This window comes from Amphimedon queenslandica, unplaced genomic scaffold, assembly GCF_000090795.2.
Source record: "Amphimedon queenslandica unplaced genomic scaffold, v1.1 AMPQUscaffold_13509, whole genome shotgun sequence".
In the NCBI taxonomy this organism is placed as follows: domain Eukaryota; kingdom Metazoa; phylum Porifera; class Demospongiae; order Haplosclerida; family Niphatidae; genus Amphimedon; species Amphimedon queenslandica.
Window position 1 is genome coordinate 529,079 of NW_003546255.1, and position 22,871 is coordinate 551,949.

General features: G+C 35.0%; 7 protein-coding genes across 8 annotated transcripts; 5 read left to right on the forward strand and 2 right to left on the reverse strand.

Moving 5' to 3' along the window:
* The first annotated feature begins 41 nt into the window (after window positions 1-41).
* On the forward strand, window positions 42-2,332 carry LOC100635258 (isobutyryl-CoA dehydrogenase, mitochondrial-like). Of its 2 annotated transcripts, XM_020007700.1 has the most exons (12): window positions 42-112; window positions 225-275; window positions 337-437; window positions 479-530; window positions 581-698; window positions 756-942; window positions 1,136-1,273; window positions 1,317-1,403; window positions 1,451-1,499; window positions 1,571-1,668; window positions 1,867-2,122; window positions 2,182-2,332. In XM_020007700.1, the coding sequence occupies exons 3-12, from the start codon at window positions 405-407 to the stop codon at window positions 2,229-2,231; spliced, it is 1,068 nt and encodes a 355-aa protein (XP_019863259.1). In that variant the 5' UTR covers window positions 42-112; window positions 225-275; window positions 337-404; the 3' UTR covers window positions 2,232-2,332. The 2 variants fall into 2 exon arrangements, with proteins under 2 accessions (XP_019863259.1, XP_003383574.1); XM_003383526.3 differs by lacking the exon at window positions 42-112 and having other exon boundaries at window positions 138-275.
* Window positions 2,333-2,877: 545 nt separating this feature from the next.
* On the reverse strand, window positions 2,878-3,697 carry LOC100635383 (nucleoside diphosphate kinase A 2-like). Its single transcript, XM_003383527.3, has 5 exons — window positions 3,492-3,697; window positions 3,343-3,444; window positions 3,236-3,295; window positions 3,126-3,178; window positions 2,878-3,078 (listed from the first exon to the last, which is right to left on the reverse strand). Exons 1-5 carry the CDS (start codon window positions 3,612-3,614, stop codon window positions 2,961-2,963), a joined length of 456 nt encoding a protein of 151 aa, XP_003383575.1. The 5' UTR covers window positions 3,615-3,697; the 3' UTR covers window positions 2,878-2,960.
* A 10-nt stretch (window positions 3,698-3,707) lies between these two features.
* On the forward strand, window positions 3,708-5,526 carry LOC100631563 (protein unc-50 homolog). The gene is made up of 6 exons (XM_020007725.1): window positions 3,708-3,845; window positions 3,920-3,945; window positions 3,998-4,184; window positions 4,490-4,626; window positions 5,120-5,218; window positions 5,270-5,526. Exons 1-6 carry the CDS (start codon window positions 3,736-3,738, stop codon window positions 5,407-5,409), a joined length of 699 nt encoding a protein of 232 aa, XP_019863284.1. The 5' UTR covers window positions 3,708-3,735; the 3' UTR covers window positions 5,410-5,526.
* Window positions 5,527-5,633: 107 nt separating this feature from the next.
* On the reverse strand, window positions 5,634-14,801 carry LOC100631688 (type I inositol 3,4-bisphosphate 4-phosphatase-like). Its single transcript, XM_020007682.1, has 25 exons — window positions 14,613-14,801; window positions 14,393-14,545; window positions 14,078-14,168; window positions 13,668-13,731; window positions 13,362-13,419; window positions 13,260-13,310; window positions 12,865-12,986; window positions 12,492-12,605; window positions 12,358-12,437; window positions 12,244-12,289; window positions 12,024-12,184; window positions 11,894-11,974; window positions 11,682-11,739; window positions 11,412-11,628; window positions 10,933-11,100; window positions 10,397-10,603; window positions 10,105-10,136; window positions 9,711-9,795; window positions 9,415-9,602; window positions 8,998-9,189; window positions 8,893-8,942; window positions 8,161-8,301; window positions 6,681-6,891; window positions 6,274-6,425; window positions 5,634-5,948 (listed from the first exon to the last, which is right to left on the reverse strand). The coding sequence occupies exons 1-25, from the start codon at window positions 14,725-14,727 to the stop codon at window positions 5,816-5,818; spliced, it is 2,970 nt and encodes a 989-aa protein (XP_019863241.1). The 5' UTR covers window positions 14,728-14,801; the 3' UTR covers window positions 5,634-5,815.
* Window positions 14,802-14,868: 67 nt separating this feature from the next.
* On the forward strand, window positions 14,869-16,420 carry LOC105316515 (protein unc-93 homolog A-like). The gene is made up of 3 exons (XM_011411453.2): window positions 14,869-15,779; window positions 15,836-16,100; window positions 16,151-16,420. The coding sequence occupies exons 1-3, from the start codon at window positions 14,961-14,963 to the stop codon at window positions 16,384-16,386; spliced, it is 1,320 nt and encodes a 439-aa protein (XP_011409755.1). The 5' UTR covers window positions 14,869-14,960; the 3' UTR covers window positions 16,387-16,420.
* Window positions 16,421-16,433: 13 nt separating this feature from the next.
* On the forward strand, window positions 16,434-20,216 carry LOC105316516 (telomerase Cajal body protein 1-like). The gene is made up of 11 exons (XM_020007707.1): window positions 16,434-16,586; window positions 16,637-16,791; window positions 17,043-17,157; window positions 17,235-17,323; window positions 17,536-17,626; window positions 18,616-18,745; window positions 18,896-18,991; window positions 19,079-19,197; window positions 19,289-19,392; window positions 19,515-19,628; window positions 19,700-20,216. The coding sequence occupies exons 1-11, from the start codon at window positions 16,530-16,532 to the stop codon at window positions 19,863-19,865; spliced, it is 1,236 nt and encodes a 411-aa protein (XP_019863266.1). The 5' UTR covers window positions 16,434-16,529; the 3' UTR covers window positions 19,866-20,216.
* Window positions 20,217-20,363: 147 nt separating this feature from the next.
* Window positions 20,364-22,005, forward strand: LOC109592194 (uncharacterized). The gene is made up of 5 exons (XM_020007718.1): window positions 20,364-20,883; window positions 20,941-20,971; window positions 21,020-21,090; window positions 21,138-21,227; window positions 21,275-22,005. The coding sequence occupies exons 1-5, from the start codon at window positions 20,826-20,828 to the stop codon at window positions 21,748-21,750; spliced, it is 726 nt and encodes a 241-aa protein (XP_019863277.1). The 5' UTR covers window positions 20,364-20,825; the 3' UTR covers window positions 21,751-22,005.
* Window positions 22,006-22,871: the final 866 nt, after the last annotated feature.

Consider the following 22,871-nt stretch of genomic DNA (forward strand, 5'->3'; position numbering starts at 1 on the left):
ATGATTACCATCATCATTATTATTATTATTGTACAGTTTAGTTTAAAACAGACCTAACTTTACAGCAATGATAGCCTAAAGCACGTTTACATCAGACTAGCTAAAACAAAAGGTGAAATATCGACAGCCATTTTAAAGTGGGTGTGGTTATGGTTGAGCCACGCCCTCAATCAACATGGCTGGAAGATTTGGAAAAGCATTGTTATTATTATCTTCTCCTGCAGCAGCCATTAGTGTAAGAAGAGCCTCCGTACTAACAGGAAAGAGCATTGATGGTATACTATTATTTTCCAGCTATAACTTAATTTTCTCTCTTTTTATTTCAATAATCTTCAGCTTCTTATGGTCTGTCTAGTGAACAGAAAGAGTTTCAGAAAGTAGCTCTGGATTTTGCTCAAAACGAAATGTTTCCTAACATGAGACGCTGGGACGAAGAAGTGAGAGACAATAATTGGACTTGACCTTTGACCTTTTGTAGGAAAACTTTCCAGTAGATACAATGAGAAAAGCCGCACAATTAGGATTCGGAGGTAATTGAAAAATTGAAGTTCATATATAAAAATTATAATTATGTATTTAGGTATATACGTAAGGGAGGATGTTGGTGGGAGTGGTCTAACTCGTTTGGATACTTCAGTCATATTTGAGGCATTAGCGACTGGCTGTGTCAGCACTACCGCTTACATAAGCATTCACAAGTAACTTATTAATTTATTTATTTATTTATTATTTATTATTATGATTATTAATTGCAGTATGTGTGGTTGGATGGTGGATGAGTTTGGTACTGAAGAACAGAGAGCCAGTATTATACCACAGTTATGTACAATGGAGAGGCTCTCGTCATACTGCCTTACCGAGCCATCAGCCGGCAGTGATGCAGCTAACCTTATGACCACTGCTACTAGGAAAGGAGACCATTACATTTTGAATGGATCAAAAGTACGAGTCCTTATCAAGCTTCTTAAAACTTTGTCAATTTTTTGAATAAAAAGTACACAATAAAATTTGTAATACTGTACTCTTGTAAATGAAAATATTATTTCTATAGATTATGATTATGGAACATTCTAAATTTAGTTCCTTTGATATTAATTGCTTTTACTAGTTGTTGCTTTTCTTTTGTTATTTCCAGGCATTCATAAGTGGTGCTGGCTCTTCTGGTTTATACTTGGTAATGTGTAGGACAGGAGGCCCTGGACCAAAGGGGATATCCTGTCTACTTGTTGATGGAGACACTCCTGGTTTGACCTTGGGAGGAAAAGAGAAGAAAGTACATTAATGGGAATATTGTGAACATTATGATATTTTTTTAGGTTGGCTGGAACTCGCAACCAACTCATATTGTCAATTTTGAGGATTCACCGGTTCCAGTAACTAACCTGCTTGGAGAGGAAGGACAAGTTAGAATGTTGCATTTTTTTCTGTTTTTTTTATATTTATAATGCAGGGTTTCAATATTGCAATGAGAGGTCTTAATGGTGGCCGTATCAACATAGGTACTCGTTATTATTGCTATGTACGAGTATCATTTCTTTCTTCCTTTCTTTTTTTCTTTATTTCTTTGTAGCTTCCTGTAGTTTAGGTGCTGCATGGTCTTCTATTGAATTGACAATGCAGCATTTGAAGGACAGGGTTGCATTTGGCAAACCACTTGCAAGCCAACAAGTAAATATAATAATAATAATAATAAGTTTATTTTGATGAATGATAATGTTTGTGAGGTCTAATTGTCATAGCTACCAGTTGAGTTGGCTCTCAAGAAATTCTCTTCAGTCAATTTTATAATTTTTAATGATTGATTCAAACTTACTTGCAACTTTTTATGAAGAAAGTTATATCCTTAGCATTCCTTCCTTCACCTAGTACTTGCAGTTCAAGCTAGCTGAGATGTGTACAGATCTTGTAGCATCAAGACTTATGATACGCCAGGCAGCGCACTCACTGGATATAGCTGCACCCAATCACGTCTCATTGTGCAGCATGGCTAAACTGTTTGCAACTGATAAATGCTTTGATGTCTGTAATGCTGCACTGCAGATGCATGGAGGCTATGGGTATCTGAAGGACTACCCAGTCCAACAGTATATGAGGGACTGCAGAGTACATCAAATACTAGAAGGTAAAGAAAAGAAATGCCAAGATGCTATTGATTATTATTATTATTGTATTATTTTATAGGAACTAATGAGATAATGAGATTACTGATTGCAAGAGATGTATTGTCTTAAATTCAATATTATTATTAACAGTAATTGTTTTATGGCATAATTATTTACAAAACTGAAATATGGAGCAGGACTTTTTAGCCCTTCCAAAAATTGTATACAAATTTGGACTACCATTGCCAGGAGTTGCCTGAAAAAAAAAAAGATAACCTGCCAGTCTAGTTTTATACTGCTGATTTGTGAAAAGGCACTAGTGGGTCGCACAGAATGACAATACTTCAAATGACATCCTGTTATTGTAACTACATTTCACCACACCCTCATAATAATCAGTCATTTGACTCATTATTAATTATTCAACATGTGGAAGCAGAGATTGCAGAATGTTTTTGTTGCTGGTCGCTCTTTCATCAAATGGTCTTGGATACCTTTAATACTCTTTCTAGGTACTAATACTCCTACTCTAGTATTTTCAATTTATTTCTGTAGGTCTGAAGTACGGGGGCTCTGATCCAATGCTTCCAGAACCCACACTATTCAAGTATGTATAAAATGAACATTTAATATTTTTTAAATTTTATAATTTTTCATTTTTCCTTCATGTAGTGCTTTATGGGTACTTTAAAAGAACTTGAAAAGAAAATAAATTAAGTTTCAAGTCCACTAGAAGCTCCACCCCACTTATTAACTTTTATTATTATTATTATCATTAAATTATTCATTCACTGAAATCAAAAACTAGGAGTATTAACATCAATTGATTCAGTCATTCATGAACAATATCAGCCCATCCTATTCATAGATCCATGGATAACAACATGGCTTCCAATTCACGAGCTCCTCATCCTTAAACCATAGCTTTATCTCTTTCTGAGCCGACTCAACTGAATCGCTTCCATGACAGATATTCCTTTCACATTAAAAATAAATAAAATAGAAATTTTTGAAAATTCTTACCTTCCAATGTCAATGCAATAGTCACCTCTGATTGAACCTGGTTTTGAATCAACCTATTAATAGTAACAAAGCCCTTGTGTTAGTGTTACTATTTTTAGTAACAAACGTACCGGATTAGTCTCTCCTAACATGACACGGCCAGTTTTGACAACACCTTTTCCTTCCCACACCTAATGAAAAATAATAATTATTTTTAATTTATAGAGACGTCTTTTACCATAGGAACAACAGGGCCAGATGCCATATTCTTCACAAGACCAGAAAAAAAGGGTTTTGAACTTAGATCAGCATAATGCTTCTTTAAAAGATCTTCTGAGGCCTAGAAAATATAATCATGGTGCAAGATAAAATGGCTAATCTGCATACAATCATGAATTTCATTGCTACTAGCTTGAACCCTTTCTGCTCAAATCGTTTGATAATGTCGGCAATAAGTCCACGGTGGACAGCATCAGGTTTGAGCATTATAAAAGTCCTTTCATCAGACATGGTCTCTTTATTCCTGAATTTGTTCTCTGCTGCTTTTTCTGCACGAGCTGTGCTTTGTGGTGTAGCAGTGGTGCGTATCCGGACTGAGCTGATAGGCGGAGCTCCGTAAACTACAAATAAAATGGCGTCCGGTAAGGCGAAGTTCTTCACTCGACTCCTCAAATTTCAGCATATGGAATTTGACTCAGCACTCCAGCAACTGGCCTGGGCAATCGTATCACCTAAAAAGCTGTGAGTCCAAGGATACATTACTCAGAATAAATCTCAATTTTTTACAATTTTTTCCTTTTAAATTTTGCCACCAGATATCGCCACCATGAAGCCCAATACAGTAAGTTTACTTGACATAATCATGTACTTCAATTTAAAAAACTCTACCCCAGAAACAAGAGAGAGCTGGTCGCGGGACGATCCTGCCTTCCTAGTCTGTATATGTGGATTCCTATTAGCATCTACACTGGGTTACACCATATTCCTCAGACTAGGTATAATTGGATTCTTTTTAACGTGTCTTTGGACAATATTAGTGGACTGTATTATCACTGGATTAATTGTAGCTTCATTATTATGGTATGATATGTAATATATTTATGCATATGTATGTACCATATATTCTCAAATTACCCCAAGTTATGGCCTGGCATTTTTAAACATGTGTAATGTGACAATCTTAAATTGCCAAAATTGAAAGAGAGAATTCTCAAATTTTTCCTGATACACATACTGGTACATGTACTTATGTTGTGTAGAAAGTTTGAAATAATTTTGATCAAGTTTGGATTTTTTGCAAAGTTTTAAAGTTTCTCCAAAATCATGTCATTATGATATTTATAATTCAAAATTAATTTAAAGGCTCTCTCTCTCTATTTCTCCAGGCTACTGACTAATAATTTCCTGATGAAACCTAACTCACGTGAGAAGGTTCAATGGAGCTATTGTTTTGATGTCCATCTCAACTCATTTGTACCTCTGGGTCTATTAGTGTTTGGATTACAAATGCCACTGATTGGAGGTGTGGTCAATAATAATAATAATAATAATGATAATGATAATAATAATATTGATGATAATAATAATAATATTGATGATAATAATAATAATAATAATAATAATAATAATAACTGATTTTTAGAATAGTTAGTGCCTTAATTACTTTGCTCATCAATTTATTTAAAAATTAGCCTGATCTTAAAGTCCTTATGTAACTTATTTCACACCTTGTTAACACCTTTTAACACCTTGTCAATTAACACCTTGTTAATTAACACTTTGTTAATTAACATGTTAATTAACACCTTGTTAATTAACACCTTGTTAATTGACACCTTGTCAATTAACACTTTGTTAATTAACACCTTGTTAACACCTTGTTAACATTATGTTAATCAACACCTTGTTAACACCTTATTTCACACCTTGTTAACACCTTCTAAACATCTTGTTAATTAACACCTTGTTAATACTGTTTTTGTTCCCATTTTACAAGAGCAAAAAAATTTTTTTAGTACTACAACACAGAACACTTCTATGGACAATAGTGGCTAACATAATGTGGGTCTGTGCCCTATCCAGTTACATATACAGTACCTTCCTGGGCTACTCAGGTATATAATGATCCCGTCAACCACTATAAACTTAACGATTTTATTTTTTAGTTATGAGTCAACTTCGCAATACAGTAATACTGCTATTTCCGGTGCTGTTGTTCCTTACTGTGGGCGTGGCCTCGATACCTCTTAAGTGGAATTGCAGCACAATTTTTGCAGCTTATCTTCGATCAAGAATTGGACAATAAAAGACTTCGTTTTGTTTTCTCTCTCCCTCCTCTCTCTATCTTTTCTTATGCAATCAATAAACGTATAATTAGCATTTTCTTTCTTTTTTAAAAATTAGGAGTATCATTTAAAAAAAATAATTTTAGATGTCTAACTATAAAAAATGCATACATGTGTGTGTACATGTACATGACAAATAATATGAACTGTTTGCTATGAGAGAGACAAGTGGACACAGAAAATAACGACATAAATCATAACACGATGAGCTAAAACTGAAAGTGATTAAAACAACAAAGATCAACCAAAATAAATGTTGTATGATACATTCTAATAGAAATAATAATAATAATAATAATAATAATAATAATAATAATAATAATAATAATAATAATAATCATGTATGTAATATTAATAAGGATCAGATTAGGTCTGTAGTTTCTTGTAGGTTCCTTCGGGTGGGCGATAGTTCTTGGGCAGTGTCACAACCTGGAGAGCATTGAAGGCATAAAGAGGGACCCCAACATTCTTCTCAGCATTACGAATACGAGTTCCTTGACTAAGAGAGGAGGAAGAGGAGAAAAAACACAAAAATATTTTAATATAAAAATAAATTAGATAAAAAAATTAAATAAAATTAAATATAAAAAATTAAATAAAAAATAAAATAATATTTGACAAAAATGAGGTCCATTGGCCAAAATGTTTAGTCTGCAATTTGATGAGGCAGCCTCTGCTAAAATTAATAAGGTCAAATTTTCACAAAAATAATTATTAGCTACTTTTAAAATCAATTCACCAAATTTTAAAACTTCAAATTTTAGAATATAAATTGAAATAAAACAATGAATAAAACTATCACAATTTTCAATCTTTCACCATACCTTCTCAATATGTCTAGTGTTTGTTGAAAATGTGCCGGATCCATTCCTTCGTTGATCAGTATGTGTGCCTCCTCTAGAGTGACGGACATTGCTGTCCTATCCTTGGCACTCTTACAGCTGGTGATACGGCCACTGTCCAACAACCGACATAACTAAAGAGGAAGAAGAGGGAGAGAGAGAGAGAAAGAGGGAGGGTTGGAGGAAGAACAGTAAATGCTAGTAAAGGGACTTAAAAGAATTAAGAACCAGATCTCTTAGTCTCAAATAGGCATTTTTAAAATAAAATGTGCTGCGTCAACAATAATATGAATTATGAAATTCATTAAAAATAATAACAATACATATACATGTACATGTACATGAAATGGGTCTACAAGAACTTATCCCTCCTTCCCTCATTCTCTTACTTCAGCACTAAGAGTCAATATGTCTGTGTTTTTAGTTTTTCTAGCGTGAACTTGAGTCCGAAGCTGTTGCAGGAGGTTCCCAACTGCTTTGGCTCTCTGTGACAGCTGCAGGCCGACCGATCCAAACCTCTGATTAAACTTCTCATAATACTGTACTAGTCTCTGTAGACTCTTAATGTTGATCTGATCTTGCAAATGAGTGTCACCAAAACTATATAAAAAAGGAGCAAGATAAATGAGTTTAAAAGCAAAAACAAGTCACCAAAAACTGCTGGAAATTTCAATTTTTAATATTATGCTATGTGGAAAGTTTCAGCTGATTCCAACTTTAATTTTTCAAATTATGGCCATTTTAAAAATTGGTCAATTAAAAAAAATTCCTTAAAGTTTTTCCAAAAAACGGCTCCAAAATGACCCCCAATTTTTATTGCATTTTCTGATACTAATTGAAGTCCTTATGCTGTGTAGAAAGTTTGAGCCGATTCCGACTTTGATTTTTTGAGTTATGGCCATTTTAAGAAAACGACAAAATTCTGAAAAATACCCAAGGCTATAGCCCATGGTTTTTTCCAAAAAACGGCTCCCAAAATCACCCCTAATTTTTATTACATTTTCTGATACATATTGATGTACTTATGCTGTGTAGAAAGTTTGAGCCGATTCCAACTTCAATTTTTCAATTTATGGCCATTTAAAAAAAATTGGCCAATTTTAGAAAAAATCCCTGTACTATAGCCCATGGTTTTTTTTTGAAAAATGGCTCTGAAATGACCCCCAATTTTTATTACATTTTTTGATACATATTGATATACTTATGCTGTGTAGAAAGTTTCAGTCAATTCCGACTTTGATTTTTCAAGTTATGGTCATTAAAAAAATTTGAAAAAATCCCTGTACTATAGCCCATGGTTTTTTTTCCAAAAAATGGCTCCAAATTGACCCCCAATTTTTATTACATTTTCTGATACATATTGATGCCTTTATGCTATGTAGAACGTTTGAGCGGATTCCGACTTCAATTTTTCAAGTTATGACCATTTAAAAAAATTGGCTAATTTTTCAAAAAATCCCTGTACTATAGCCACTATCAATAGCTGAGGTTAGGAGGCAGAGACTAAAGACTAATAAATATACTGAATAGTGTGTACACATTATCTGGTAGACTATAAACACAAGTGGTGAGACAGGTTTTTAATACAAATCTATCTTATCAATGGAGCAGATGGTGAATGGTGAGTAAGATGAAAGAGTAAGTGGAGAGTAGGATTAAAGAGTGAGAGATAGGGAAAGACGTACACATTTACTACATTAAAAGATACCAACAGTAATAACTATAGCTCATGTTTTTCTTTCAAATATCTCTCTTAAATGACTCCAAATTTTTTTACATTTTCTGATACATATTGATGTACTTAAATGTAATGCTATGCCCCATATACGTGTATAAAAATAATTTCAATAATTATTATTATTATCTCACGTGTCTGCTAATGACTGCTGCTCATTAACACCCTGTGTAAAGAGAACTGCTACTGTTGATATATCATGACCATCTCTTAGCTCCTTTGGCAGTATTCTGAATATTGCTGACTGAACCGGGACATCCACAACAACCTTATACCTAGCAATCAATAACAATATAATAATAATAATAATAATAATAATGATAAACATTAAAAGTAGGTATTTCTCATTATATTATATGTGACAGAATGCAAAAAGCTTTTTTCTATTTGTTGCAACCATTGCTTTTTCAAAATCACATTTGCAAGTTGGCCTTTTTTTACTTTAAGATGAATTGAAGTAACTGCCAAATGGTTCTTTTTGTTCTACATGTATATGACAGTAGCTATTCATTGGCATACAGTATGCGGTATGCATTCAATAATGTGCTGCTCTCAATATTTGTCCAGCCTTTCATCATGCTTTAATGTAATATAAGCAACACCATTGATTAGCATTCTCCTATTCCTATCAACATGCTTACATGTAGCAGGATATATATGTACAATGTATGCTAAGGGCTGAAATAAAAATTACTACAAACAATTAAAGCTCCTATTTTTAAATGGCTGCATACGTGTAGTCTATAAATTGACTATCTGCCAAATTAAAACCACTCAATCCAACTAGTGGTTTAGCTGGCATTATGTTCATGCATATACATGTACATGTGAATCCATTACATTATTATGTACATGAACATTTGTACCTTGTTCCACTGCATCTTGGTAAGTCACTCGCAGAATTAGCCTGTACAAACTAAAGACAAAAAAACAAAATATAAAATGGCCTCTTTCTCTCTCCCCTCCCTCACTCTAAATTTAAGGGAGTTTAGATCATGCATGGCAGTAATGAAATCCTCAAGCATTCCCATCTCGTCCCCCTGGGTAGAGAGGAGGCTCTCCCAGTGAATTAGGAACCCGATCTCTTGGACTTGCGTCAGAAAGTGCTTAGAACCGATGGAGCGAAGGACCTTCATGACAAAGGAAGTGGTAGCAGTGGTGACCTGAAAAAAAAGAAAAAGCTACAAATAAAATCTGTTATATATATACCTGTACATGTAAATGTAAATATACATATAAAATAAATATTTAGTTATACATATTGTATTATATAAAAATATAGACATGAATAATAAAAATTAAAATTAAATATAAGACATAAAAACAGACATAGATGTATATTTATAAAAATACTTAATTTTTTTAATGGGGTGGCACAATTGACTTACAGTGTGTGAAAAAACAATATCACGACGATGTCTGAAACCTTTCAAACCAATGGGTACTTTACTGATCTGAAGAGCATAGTGCTCCTTTAGTAAGACAAAGAACAATGCTGACTGGAACACTTCCATACACTGATCTATTGCCTTTAATAGGTCTGATACTGGCCCTTCTAGATGAGAATTGCACTCAGCTATGAGAGAAAGAGCTTATCTCATATTTTATATGCAAGTCATACATTTGTAAAATTAATTATTTTGATGCACATTTTAGATGCATTAGAATTGCAAATTTCTCTTACCTGGTGATAATTTACTGGTAATTACTCCGTCAACTTGAGCCTCCACACACACCATGTGTTGCTCAACCACTGAAAGGACTGATTTCTATAGTACAAATACAAATTATCAAGAACTATTATCTACTCTTGGTATTAATAATAATGAAAGCAAAAGTACAAATCTTCTGTTCAATCATAGAATCTAAAATTACATGCACATGTAATCAATTAAAATATAAAGTGACCCACTTAGTGTACAGTACATGTATATTTAGTTTAATACAACTGCCTTGGCTTTCACACAGCGAAAACAATACATATCATTTATATTAAATAACTCTATACTTCATTATTATGCATTTATTTTTTGTGCTATTCAACTTTTCCCCTCCCCCCGCATCTCTCGTACACTTACCGGATCTAGACTTGACAGACTTGATATGAAAGCTTTAAAAGGAAAGAAAAATACAAAATGGAGTCAGACAAGCAATGAAAAATCATACAAAAGATTCATCCTAATTCTACAAATATAAAATGAGATTGCAGTATAGCTAAAGCCACTTCATATACATGATTTACATTATCATGTATACACATGTATGTACAAAACTCTCGTTATATTTCTGAGAATATTCAAACTCCTTGAAACAGCTGCTGACCACCACTTGAGATCATCCCAATACACACCCACACACATCCAAACTCACAAGGTATTCCGGTGAAATCCAGTGCCTTGTACCAGTCCTTCAGTGCCTCTTGTACCATTGTCACAGTACAGTGGTTCTCCAGCATGGCTACACACTCAGCCACTCCTTGTACGGCTCCCTTCAGCTCCTTGTAGTCTCCTCTCTCAGCAGCTGCCGTTAGCTTCTTTGAGCGCAATTTTATATTAGCTTGGTGCTGGGTGAACCTCTCTGAGAGAAAGAGAGAAAAAGATGACAATTACTATTTTATACTATTAAAAGTATGACACTACTGTATTTGCATCACCATACAATTAAAGCTACATGTATTAGATGAATAAATCATCAGTAAATACTGTATTATATTAAACTACGTATTTATTTTAAACTGTATCACACTAATACATGAGTAACTCACTGGAGTACACTATACAAACATTTGACAATCTACTACTAATATTAAATCATTTTATCATTTCTCATTACATAAATCTCTATAGTATACTATTGTCTAGGGCCTTAAATCTTTTTATATTTTATCATTTCCTCCATTCACATACTCAATAAGTGCTTGACTCTGTATGACTTGTTCTCAGTGGCTGGCGAAAAGGTGGTACTTGATGCTAGCAAAGGTACTGAGGACTGCATTCGAGCTAATCCTCCTTGTCGATACTTTAGACTGTAAGCAGTGGGACACCCAACAGTGACACAAGTATACACTGTACGGTCTAGAGGGAGGAAAGGAGGAGAGAAAGATAAAAAAGAAACAAAAAGATTATCAAGAAAAAAAAACAGATCAAGGTGCATGTAGACTACTATATACAACTGTAGCTGGCTGCATTAAAATAATAAATTATTTTGGCTTTCAATGCTTTTATGGCGTGTAGGGTGTACCAGGAAATTAAACCCCCAAGACCAAGCTACCTAAACTGTCAAACCACGAAAACTAAAAGCTACCAATCAGCCCACATCAAGTATCATAACATGACATAATGATACATGATAACTCTACTATAGTAGCTGTACACTGTATCACTACCTTTTTCTTCTTTTCCAACTGATACTTTCATTTCTTGTACGTGTAAGTTAACCGGGACAAACTCGAGCGTGTTCTTGTCCTTAATAACCGACTTCTTGAACAACCTACCCAGCTCCGCCTCCACTTGCATGGCTTCTCTCGAGGACGAGTAATGCTCAATGAGATTGCGTAATTCGAGACACACCTCCTGCCGAATTATCTCCCAATGCTCCGATAACTAAAATACATTATGTATATGTAATTATGTCATAGTTATATGTGATGGCTTACTCCAACTAGTGATCCAAACTGACCTATAGTCACATTCTCTTCTGCTAAACACATTTCACTGGAAGAGAGAGAGAGAGAGGGAGAGAGAGAGAGAGAGAGAGAAAGAGAGAGAGAGAGAGAGAGAGAGAGAGAGAGAGAGGGAGGGAGCAAGGGAGAGAGAGAGAGAGAGAGAGAGTGAAGGTTCTTGGTACAGTAGTACATCAAGAGCTCACATTATCTGCATTGGTAAAGTAAAAGTAAAAAGGCTTTCTCCCATTGACTCTGTGACATTGATACCGGTAGACACATCGTTGCTACGGTGACAAAAAGTAACCATGGGAACGTATTGTCACAGCAACTCACAGCTTAGGGAATTTGAAAGACCTCACGACCATGTTATCAATTGGAGATCGAAAAGAGTAAGAAGAGGAGACTTGAAGAGATTCGGACGTATCGCTACTGCTAGTGGGCGGAGTTTCAGGAGAAAATCTAGAATCAACAGAAGGCTTCTTGGCAACACAATTCTACAAATAAAGAATAAAATATGAGTACAAATACACAAGCATACTCTCTTTCTCCTTACAATTTTAGTTTTTATTAATAAATACCCCGACGGAATATCGTCATACCTATACAAGTATACATGTACATGTAATAATAGTACATGCATCATGTGACTACGAGTCACGTGACTCACTTTATTTCAAATCTGTGCAGTTTATCCGTTTGTCGTATCAACTCTTGTACCGTACATTGGCACTGGCCCAATGGTCGCATCTACAAGTGGGCGGGGTCAAAATGGGAGTGGTTAATGTTAAAATTTGCACTAACCATTCCTTCTTCACGATTGCAAACGTCAAAGACGTCGAATTTGAGTTGAGTGGCTGTGTATATGCTTCCGTCAAAAAAAGCGACTGGAGTTGTGAACTGTGGATCACAACTTTTCTAAGAAATAAAAAGATAATAATGATAACAACAACAACAACAACAACAATAATAATAATAACAATAATAATAACAGCAAAACCATAACAAGATCAAAAATTTACAGTTAGGACAGACCATCCACAAGGGAAGGGACTATGGGGGTGCGATCAGCCACTAATTGGCATTAGCCCTCCAAAAGGATAATAATAATACTGTTATAATAATAATAAACTTGATAATAATGATAAACAAAGTATTACTAGTACTACTCTCTTACATCAACCAGTTCTGTTTGAGCGTATCTCATCCAATAGGCCTGAGGCGGGGTCATACAGCTGGTCACAATGAGAGGAGAGGGAGGGGAAACATCACGAACACCACCGACCAATGAGCTACAGGCTAAGGAGAGAAAGAGAGAGAGGGAGAGAGAGAGGGTGGGGAAGAGAGAGAGAGAGAAAGAGAGAGAGAAAGAGAGAGAGAAAGAGAGAGAGAAAGAGAGAGAGGGGGGGAGGGAGAGAGAGAAAGAGAGAACAGAGAAACAATGAAGAGAAGTAGGAAAAGATTAAAAAGAATGAAAGAATAATGATGGAAAAATAAACAACGTATACATGTAGCATGTTACATAAAAATCTTAAGCATAATGTACAAGATTTTATATTTTTATAAACTTACAAAGAAGCAGCTCAAATATCGGCTCTCCATCATATCCCGAGCTAGGTTGCTCTGCAAGAGAACAAAAAATCAAATAAAAAAATTTACAATAATAATATTTACGTAATAGGGTTGGCGAGACAGCCCAGTTGGAGACGGGTCCTTCCTGTCCAAATGGATCCTACGCAAACAAAAATAATGACAATGTTTATCTTTTAAAAGATAAATATTTTTAATTGACAGTCAAACACACAGCATATGCTACCAGCTAGAACATTGCATGAAGACTGGCCTTATGTTTATAGTTAGAAATTTAAATGATTGAGACTTAAACCAACATAAACACAATTAACGAGTGCTTTTATGTACAAAAGTGAAAGTATATTTATACACAATTATTATTATCATTATTATTATAACATAATTTACTTTTCCAGTCAAGTGCATGATTTGTCCTCTTAATTCGCTGAACTGTATCCTTAAGAATTCATAACTGTAAGTTAGGAGGGAAGAGAGAGAGAGAGAGAGAGAGGGAGAGAGAGAGAGAGTGAGAGAGAGAGAGTGAGAGAGAGAGAGAAGGAGAGAGAGAGAGAGAGAGAGAGAGAGAGAGAGAGAGAGAGAGAGAGAGAGAGAGAGAGAGAGAGAGAGAGAGAGAGAGTGAGAGAGAGTGAGAGGGAGAGAGAGTGAGAGAGAGCATATAGGCACATAAAAGCATAGACATTGAAATAAAGAAAGGCAAAAGAGTATCAAAATATGGCATATGCACATTACATGTATACAAGAGTAGATGGCACATGTGTATGTACAGTTATGTACTCTATATAAATTCACTATACTACCTAGCCGAGTTTAATATTCTAATCCACTCATCAGCATCCCGAGCAGAATCAGTATAAAACCAGTACTCATCATCGGAGCCATTCTGAAAAACTAGAGGAGAGAGAGAGAGAGAGAAGAGAGAGGAGGAAGAGGAGAGAGAGAGAGGAGAAAGAAAGAGGAGGAGGAGTAAAAAAATCCATTTTAGTGTAAATGTACATGTACTAAAATAGGTTTATATCATTTGCAGGTAATAACAAACATGCATTAGGAGTACCATATACAAGCATATCTGCTGAGAGAATGCATATGTACATGTACATGTACAGTAGACTCACTTAGTCTAAAGGCATTCCTGTTACCAGAAAATGCCTCACTCTCTACGTGGGCTCTCTCTAAAACAATAACACCAACCAGTGGAGAATTGGAAGAGTCCTCTTTGGCGTAGAATAGCAGATTACCGCTTAGGAGGCACCACCTTTTACAATAATCTGGAGAAGAGAGAAGGGGAGTAGGGTGGGGGAGTGGAAGAGAGGATAAGCAAAGGGTATGTCTTACTCTCTTTCTTTCTGATGTATCCGTCAGACTCTCTCATCCATAGAGAGCCTTCTTTATCGGCCCGGCCAATCCTGTAAGCGGCAAACGAGGCTAACTCTTTAGAATTGAACTTCATTCCTGGACTGCTATGCTGCTGTACGTTCCTTTTTGTCAGCCATTAAAATTACAAGCCACGCCCTAGACTAGTGGGTGTGGTATCTCTAATGAGCTACGCCCACGTACGTGAAAGTTTCCAATCCCTGACCCACTACTATGAGTACTATCAATGGGAGCTTCTTTTAGGTCTATAATAGCTGCGGTAGATGTAATTAGTAATGTTTTCTTCATCCAAACTTGTTAACAGTCAAGATGAGTGACGGTGTTGGCTCTGCCTACAAGAATATCGTAGGACAGTTTGTCGCTGTCGTTTGCTGCTTATCTCCTTTCCTCGGACTACTTTTTATGCATAGCAGCATCAACGCAACTGACGGGCTCGGACTATTCACAAACGCCATAAGCTACTCGTCACTGACCGTATCGGTGTTTTTCTCTCCGTTGATAGTCAGCGTGGCAGGAACCAAGCCCTCTTTCTTTCTCTCCTGTCTCATTCTTACCATATACACATGTTCTAACTTTTACCCGGACTGGTTTACCCTGCTCCCAGCCGCAGGCTTAGCAGGATTTGCTCTTGGTTTACTCTGGGTGGCTATGTATTCACACGCAACTTCAACCGCAGTTAAATATCACTCTGTGCTCAAGAAGACAAGAGAGACTTGTACAGTCCTTCTTGCAAGTGCTACAGGTGTAGCTATTCAGCTAGCAGGAATGGTGGGTGCATCAGTCTCCTCTATTGTACTCTTTAATATGAAGACAATAGAGTACAATAGTACTCTAAATGATACTGGTAGCTGTGGCATATACGAAGAGGGTCACAAGGTCTCAGATATACTGTATTATCCTCTTATGGGGATCTATACTTTAATGAATATTGCTGCACTATTCACCACTGCAGTATTTCTAGATAATTTTAGAACTGACTCGACGTTTGGAAGTAAAATTAGAAAACGACTCTACACTTCTGCAAAATCATTCATTTCTTCTTTACTTAACGTTAGTGTCCTGTTACTCTTTCCAATGTTCATACTTCATGGGTTACTCCTTGGCTATATTAGCGGAGATTTTTCAAAAGTATGCTAGAAGTATGATTATTGTGTACTGAGCTAATGCAATTATTGCTTGTGTAGGTGTTTATTTCTGATTGCATTGGGCTAAAGTGGCTAGGCTTTGTACACGCAGTCTATGGCCTAACTGGAGGCATTGTGACATTCCTAACAGGGAAAGCACTTCAATACATGCCACAGCCTATTGTTGTATTCACTGCATTGCTGGTCTCATTTAGCGCCTCTAAATGCCTCATTTACTTGAAAAGAACACCTCATATACTAGTTATCTTTTCATTGGCAATTGGTTGGGCAATTGGAGAGAGCATGTTTATGACATTGGCACCAGGTATGCTTAAATTTAAAGAAATTAAAAGTATTACATCATTTCTCATCTAGGAATTGCTGGAATTTTATTCCCAGACTGTAAAGAGCAAGTTTTTGCTTACTACAGACTAGGAATGGCTATTGGCTATGTCATTAGTTACGCTACAGCACTTTCTCTGGAGACCTACCAGCAGTTATGGCTAATCAGTGGAGTAATACTGCTTACAGGAATCTGCTATGTCTTACTAAAAATAAGAGAGAGAATTAAGAATAATGAGAATGATAATGATAGTGCCACTGCAGTGTAGTCTGATAGCATTTTTAATGAATTCTTCACACATAATAAAAAATTAATAAGATAACCCACGTGTATGCACGTGGGCAACCTGCAAGGGTGGGGCTAAATTATCATAAGTTTATAAAAGTCAGTAAAAAGTAAAACAGATCTGGCATGGCCCGGACATTGCTGGAGTATTTTAAGAAGGCAAAGCCTGAGACTGGAGATATAGTTAGCTCGGAATGTTCTCTTTTAAATGTTTATTATGATGTACTACTCAGGTGGAAGGGAGTGGGGAGGAGACAAGAGACAATGCCACGCCCACTGAAGTCACTAATACTGAATTGTATGAGCTTGAAAGTGAGCCTCAACTTCTTGTAGAGACTAAGAATGAATTTATGAAAAACGAGGACAATTATTTCAGAGGCTGCAAGTGGTATGATAATAGCACTAGTTATCTACCGTATTTATTTATTTTTAAAAGAATTAAATTAATGATTAGATTTATTTTTAAATAAATAAATAAATGACTAATTTATTGTTACACAATATCCATGTAACGGGATCAGTACATTGCACATTCATGCAAGTGTATTAACGCTGCAATAATTACAGTATTAATAAAAGTAACAGCAGTCATTTGGTGTCATTAATTTTTCATGAAATATTTCCGTTCATCTGTTCCAGGTCTCCTGATGGTACTTGTATATTGACTTGTAATAACGACAATATACTGAGATTATATAATCTTCCGGATGAACTCTACAGCTCTCCATTCCCTGATGACATTCTACCAGAAATGGTAAATTCAGACACACAAGAACACATATATATGTACATGTATGTATTTTTTAAATTTTGCTTTGCTGTCTTTGGCAGGTTCCTGTTGTCTCTGCTAGAGAAGGTGAAATCATATATGATTATGCCTGGTTCCCAAGAATGTCATCTCATGATTATGCCACCTGCTGGTCAGTGTGATCATTAAATTCAAATGTGATTATGTGTAGATGATATAAGAAATTAAATTATAAGAAATTAAATAATGTTATTATTGATACATTTGCATGTACCTTTAGTGTAGAAATTTAAAAATTGCATATTATTATTATATTTTAACATCATTTACACATATTCATATGCTTATTATTAGTTTTTTTATTATTTTTTATTATTTTTATAGTTTTGCCAGTAGCTCTAAGAATTCTCCTGTACATTTGTTGGATGCTTATGATGGTCGTTTGAGATGTTCTTATTTGTCATACAACCATTTAGTGAGCTAAAATACATAGGAGAAGAGTTGGGAGCACTTTTATTGTATTATCAGTAAATAGGATCCTTAAAACAAGCTTTTTTCTAAAAAAATGGCTCCAAAATCACCCCCAATTTTTATTACATTTTCTGATACACAATGATGTACTTATGCTATGTAGAAAGTTTGAGTCGATTCCGACTTCAATTTTTCAAGTTATGGCCATTTTAAGAAAACGTCAAAAATCTGAAAAATACCCAAGGCTATAGCTCATGGTTTTTTCCAAAAAATGGCTCCGGAATGACCCCCAATTTTTATTACATTTTCTGATACATATTGATGTACTTATGCTGTGTGGAAAGTTTGAGCTGATTCCGACTTCAATTTTTAAAGTTATGGCCATTTCTAAAATTGGTTAATTTTTGAAAAAATCCCTGTACTATATATATAGCCCATGGTTTTTTCCAAAAAATGGCTCCGAAATCACCCCCAATTTTTATTACATTTTCTGATACATATTGATGTCTTTATGCTATGTAGAAAGTTTGAGTCAATTCCGACTTCAATTTTTTGAGTTATGGCCATTTAAAAAAATGGGCCAAAATCTGAAAAAATCCCTGTACTATATAGCCCATAGTTTTTTCTAAAAAATGGCTCCGAAATCACCCCCAATTTTTATTACATTTTCTGATGCATATTGATGTCCTTATGCTATGTAGCAAGTTTGAGTCAATTCCGACTTCAATTTTTCAAGTTACGGCCATTTGAAGAAATGGGCCAAAATCTGAAAAGTTCCCTGTACTATTAGCCCATGGTTTTTTCCAAAAAATGGCTCCGGAATGACCCCCAATTTTTATTACATTTTTTGATACATATTGGAAAGTTTGAGTCAATTCCGACTTCAATTTCCCGAGTTATGGCCATTAAAGTATGGCGTACATACATGTATATACATAGATTATTAAATTATTGATTTTCTCTGTACAAAATCACAATGTATTACACACACAGGATGAGCTAATATCTCCACACTCGCTGTGCTTTAGTCTTGATGGCTCCAAGCTTTATACTGGCTATCAGAATATGATCAAAGTATTTGACACTAGCATACCCGGACGCGACTCTAAAACCATCACAATGAGTAAGAGGAACATAGTGTATGTATATATAGTGTTTAATATCATACATATACTACTCTTGTACTCACATTGGTAATAGATGCTTCTAATTTTAATGAAAATTTAATACTTAAAACTATAACATGTTGCAGCAATATTTTTTTAAATTTTAGGTGATGATGAAAACAGTCAATGTGGTATTGTGTCCTGTATAGCAATGAATCCATCTTGTGCTACTGACTTTGTGATTGGTACCTATTCCGGTTCAGGTAAGAAACAAATCCCTTATTATTATTATTATTTATTATTATTATTATTATTATTATTATTATGTAGCGTTTTGTTGTCTTTTTTAGTGTCGTTTTATTCAGAAATTGCCAAAGGTTCTTTGTTTAGCATCTCATCATACAAGAAAGGAATATCACAGATAATGTTTTCACCATGTGGGAATTATTTATTTTTCAGCGAAAGAAAAGTTTGTATAAGAACCCCTTATCTTATTATACACACCAACCACACAAACAATGATGTGTTATCATAATAAATGGACTTCTTTTTATCCACAGAGTTTTACACTTGGTATAGTTGATATACGCAAGTACACAGTAACCCTTGATGACATTACCAGAACTGTTAACACAAATCAACGCATTTACTTTGACATTAGCAAGTAAGTCAAGTTATACTTCTATCATTTAAAGTTTAATAATCAAAAATGTTAAGCAGTCATTCTTACATACTGCATATTGGAGATTGCTTATTTCTAATATTCTATCAATATTTTGCATGTAGGGATGGTGATTGCCTAGCAACTGGTTCAACCAATGGATTTGTAAAATTCATCCGCTTAAATGATTTTAAATTTAGGGAATTTAATGCACACAGTGATGCTGTGAATGGCTGCAGGTAATAATATCCTATAAAAGCACCTTGATTATTATATTATACATGTATATATATTTTTTTGTTTCTTATAGTATTCATCCTAGTTTGCCTCTGTTAGCCACATCAAGTGGTCAGTGGAAGCCTCAGGTCATTGATGATGATGACGATGATGATGATGACAAAATTATTTTTGAAAACTCCCTTAAAATTTGGTCGATGGATAAGATAATAAATATATCTAAAACAAACTATTTTTAAATTAACCATAATCAATGCATTGCATTTGCAATGGCCAATTTCACTAGTTCCCAAAGCCACTATGGGACACAATCTGTCTTACTCATGTATACTATAGGTGGCATAATGCAAGTAGATCTCACTCAATTATTATTTCTAAAAATCATTATTATATTTTTGCAATTATAACAACTCCAACACACAACCTAACAGTGGACTCTCTTTTATTAATACTCAAAACCAACGATTGTAGATAAATTCACTAACATCTGTACAACAAGGCAATGTGTCACATCAATATGTGTGTTGGTACATATTGCATTACCATATACTGCTTGTAACATGATGATAGATAATGGTATGATTTCTTAATTCACACCAATTATAGGTATTATCAATGTTTGCATTCTTCTGTACCGTATGGGTGCAGGCAGAGAAAGATAGAGCATTTGTATAACATGTATTCAGTATGTATAACCTGTAAAGATAGTACCATACACTATTATATTGTTGTATCTTGCTAGTATGAATCCTGTTATAGTACTGATCCCATTATATACTGATACTACTGTTGTTTCTCTATTGCAATGAATTCAGCTCTTACTGTCTACTACTTTTAGCCACAAAGTACATGCATGGAATATTATACAGAAACCAGTGAAGGACCTTTGATGTGTGGTGTAGACTCGCCATAGCTCCAGTTACAATACTGTATGTATGTTCACTAATTGCAGCCACCACAGTGTCATCACTCCTTATCATTCCTACACAAGATTTACTGATGTAACTCTATACAATACAATATACTGACATGTGTTTTAGTACATACTGCATTACCATTATACTGCTTGTAACATGATGATAGGCACTGGTATGTATTTTCCTCACGTGCTTGTAACAATGCATGCCTCAAGTTCTGCAGGCTATATAAAGAGGTGCTTTTGGATGCAGTGAGCAAATTACAACTAAAGGAAAATCACAATGAAGACTCTTGTATTCTTCTTTATGACTCTCAGTGTTTGTGTTCTGGCTATGCCAAGTATGTGAATAGCTGTATGTGTTAATGTATGTTCATTGTATGTTATTTCTATGATAGGCACAAAGTCTTACAATCATGATGATTACAGGTATAATGTATTTGTGTATACTATTGCACATTATTCATGTGACCTTAGGAACAGAAACAAAGTAACAAACACGAATAACGAGACTTCACCACCAGAAGGGAGATCGCGTTTACATACAAGTATTTTTGTTTCTATTGAATTAAAAATCTATCCTTACAATTTAAAGGTATTATTGATACAGAATATGTAACAATCATATCTGAAAGAAACGATCTTTGTGTTTACTACGGACAATACAAGGAAGGCTGTGTTGATGGTAAGACTTTTGCAACTAGAGTCTGTACTGTTTAATTCCATTTGTAGCTAACAATGCATGTGGAGCAAAATTTGGTGACTTTTCTCTTGGTTGTGCTGATGATGAGGAGCTGTTTCAGAAGCATTGCTTTAAGAAATGTTCACTTCTTGCCAATAAACATTTCCCATTGCGCACAGCAATGAACACATGCTCAAGGAATGGATGCACTTCAAGTCAGGAATATGATGCTGGTCTCTGCTATCCTAAATGCAAAAAGTACTACATCGGAGTTGCCCACCTTTGTTGGGGATATTGCAGTCGTTTCTGCGGAAGAAATTACAGTGACATGGGCCTATACTGCTACCGGTGGTGGCTACCACATGCCTGTTCCAAGCCATCGTATGATAGAGGTGCTGGGAGCGCCCCTTACCAACCCTGGACCAAGGGAAATGGATGCTCTGGGTTTAATGTGGATAATACTGGAAAATGTCCAACACTAGATATCTCTGATAAATTGCCCACTGGTTTTTGCAACAGGCAATGAACTGGCCTAATATACTAAGTGCATGAAGAAGCAATTAGGACTTTTTTTTTGTTAGGACTATTCTTGTCAGAACTATTTTTTCATTATTTTTGGTGCCTCTTTTTTATGTTATTTTTTTCTAAATAATTATTATTGAACCTCATCAATCAAAATGCCAAGTTATTTATATTTATGCCAAAGTTATCCATGCCTAGCTTAAACACAAACTTTATCTTTCACTTGCAATGCTTGTTTATGTATGACTTTATTACCAAATTAAGTAAAATAGTCAGAAACCTCACTTGGACTGACTACGCTTGTGTAGGTAGGACTGAACAGTCCAGAGAATGGTATAATGTACTGCTTGTAGACCAAGTGGTTACAGTACTTGCATTATTCACTTCACATTCATTGCATCATACATAAGTTTTGTTTTGATTAAATGATATTTTGTACTATTCTCAATGTATGGAGCTGGGTACAGATATTGTCTATAATCCTTATTGTATAACATGAGAGCATTAAAAAACTAACAAAGCAAATTGTGGAGATACCTCTCTAAATTTACAAACATCTGTACAACAAGGCAATGTGTCACGTCAATATGTGTGTTAGTACATATTGCATTACCATGTACTGCTTGTAACATGATGATAGATAATGGTATGATTTTTTAATTCCCGCCAATTATAGGTATTATCAATGTTTGCATTCTTCTATACCGTATGGGTACAGGCAGAGAAAGATAGAGCATTTGTATAACATGTATTCAGTATGTATAACCTGTAAAGATAGTACCATACACTATCATATATATTGTATCTTACTAGTATGATTCCTGTTATAGCACTGATCCCATTATATACTGATACTACTGTTGGTTCTCTATTGCAATGAATTCAGCTCTTACTGTCTACTACTTTTAGCCACAAAGTACATACAAATATGTAATATACAGAAACCAATGAAAGAGTAGACCGCCATAGCTCCAGTTACAATACTGTATGTATGTTCACTAATTGCAGCCACCACAGTGTCACCACTCCTTATCATTCCTATGCAAGATATTTACTGAGTAACTCTATACAATACAATATAATGACACATGTGTGTTAGTACATATTGCTGCCATTATACTGCTT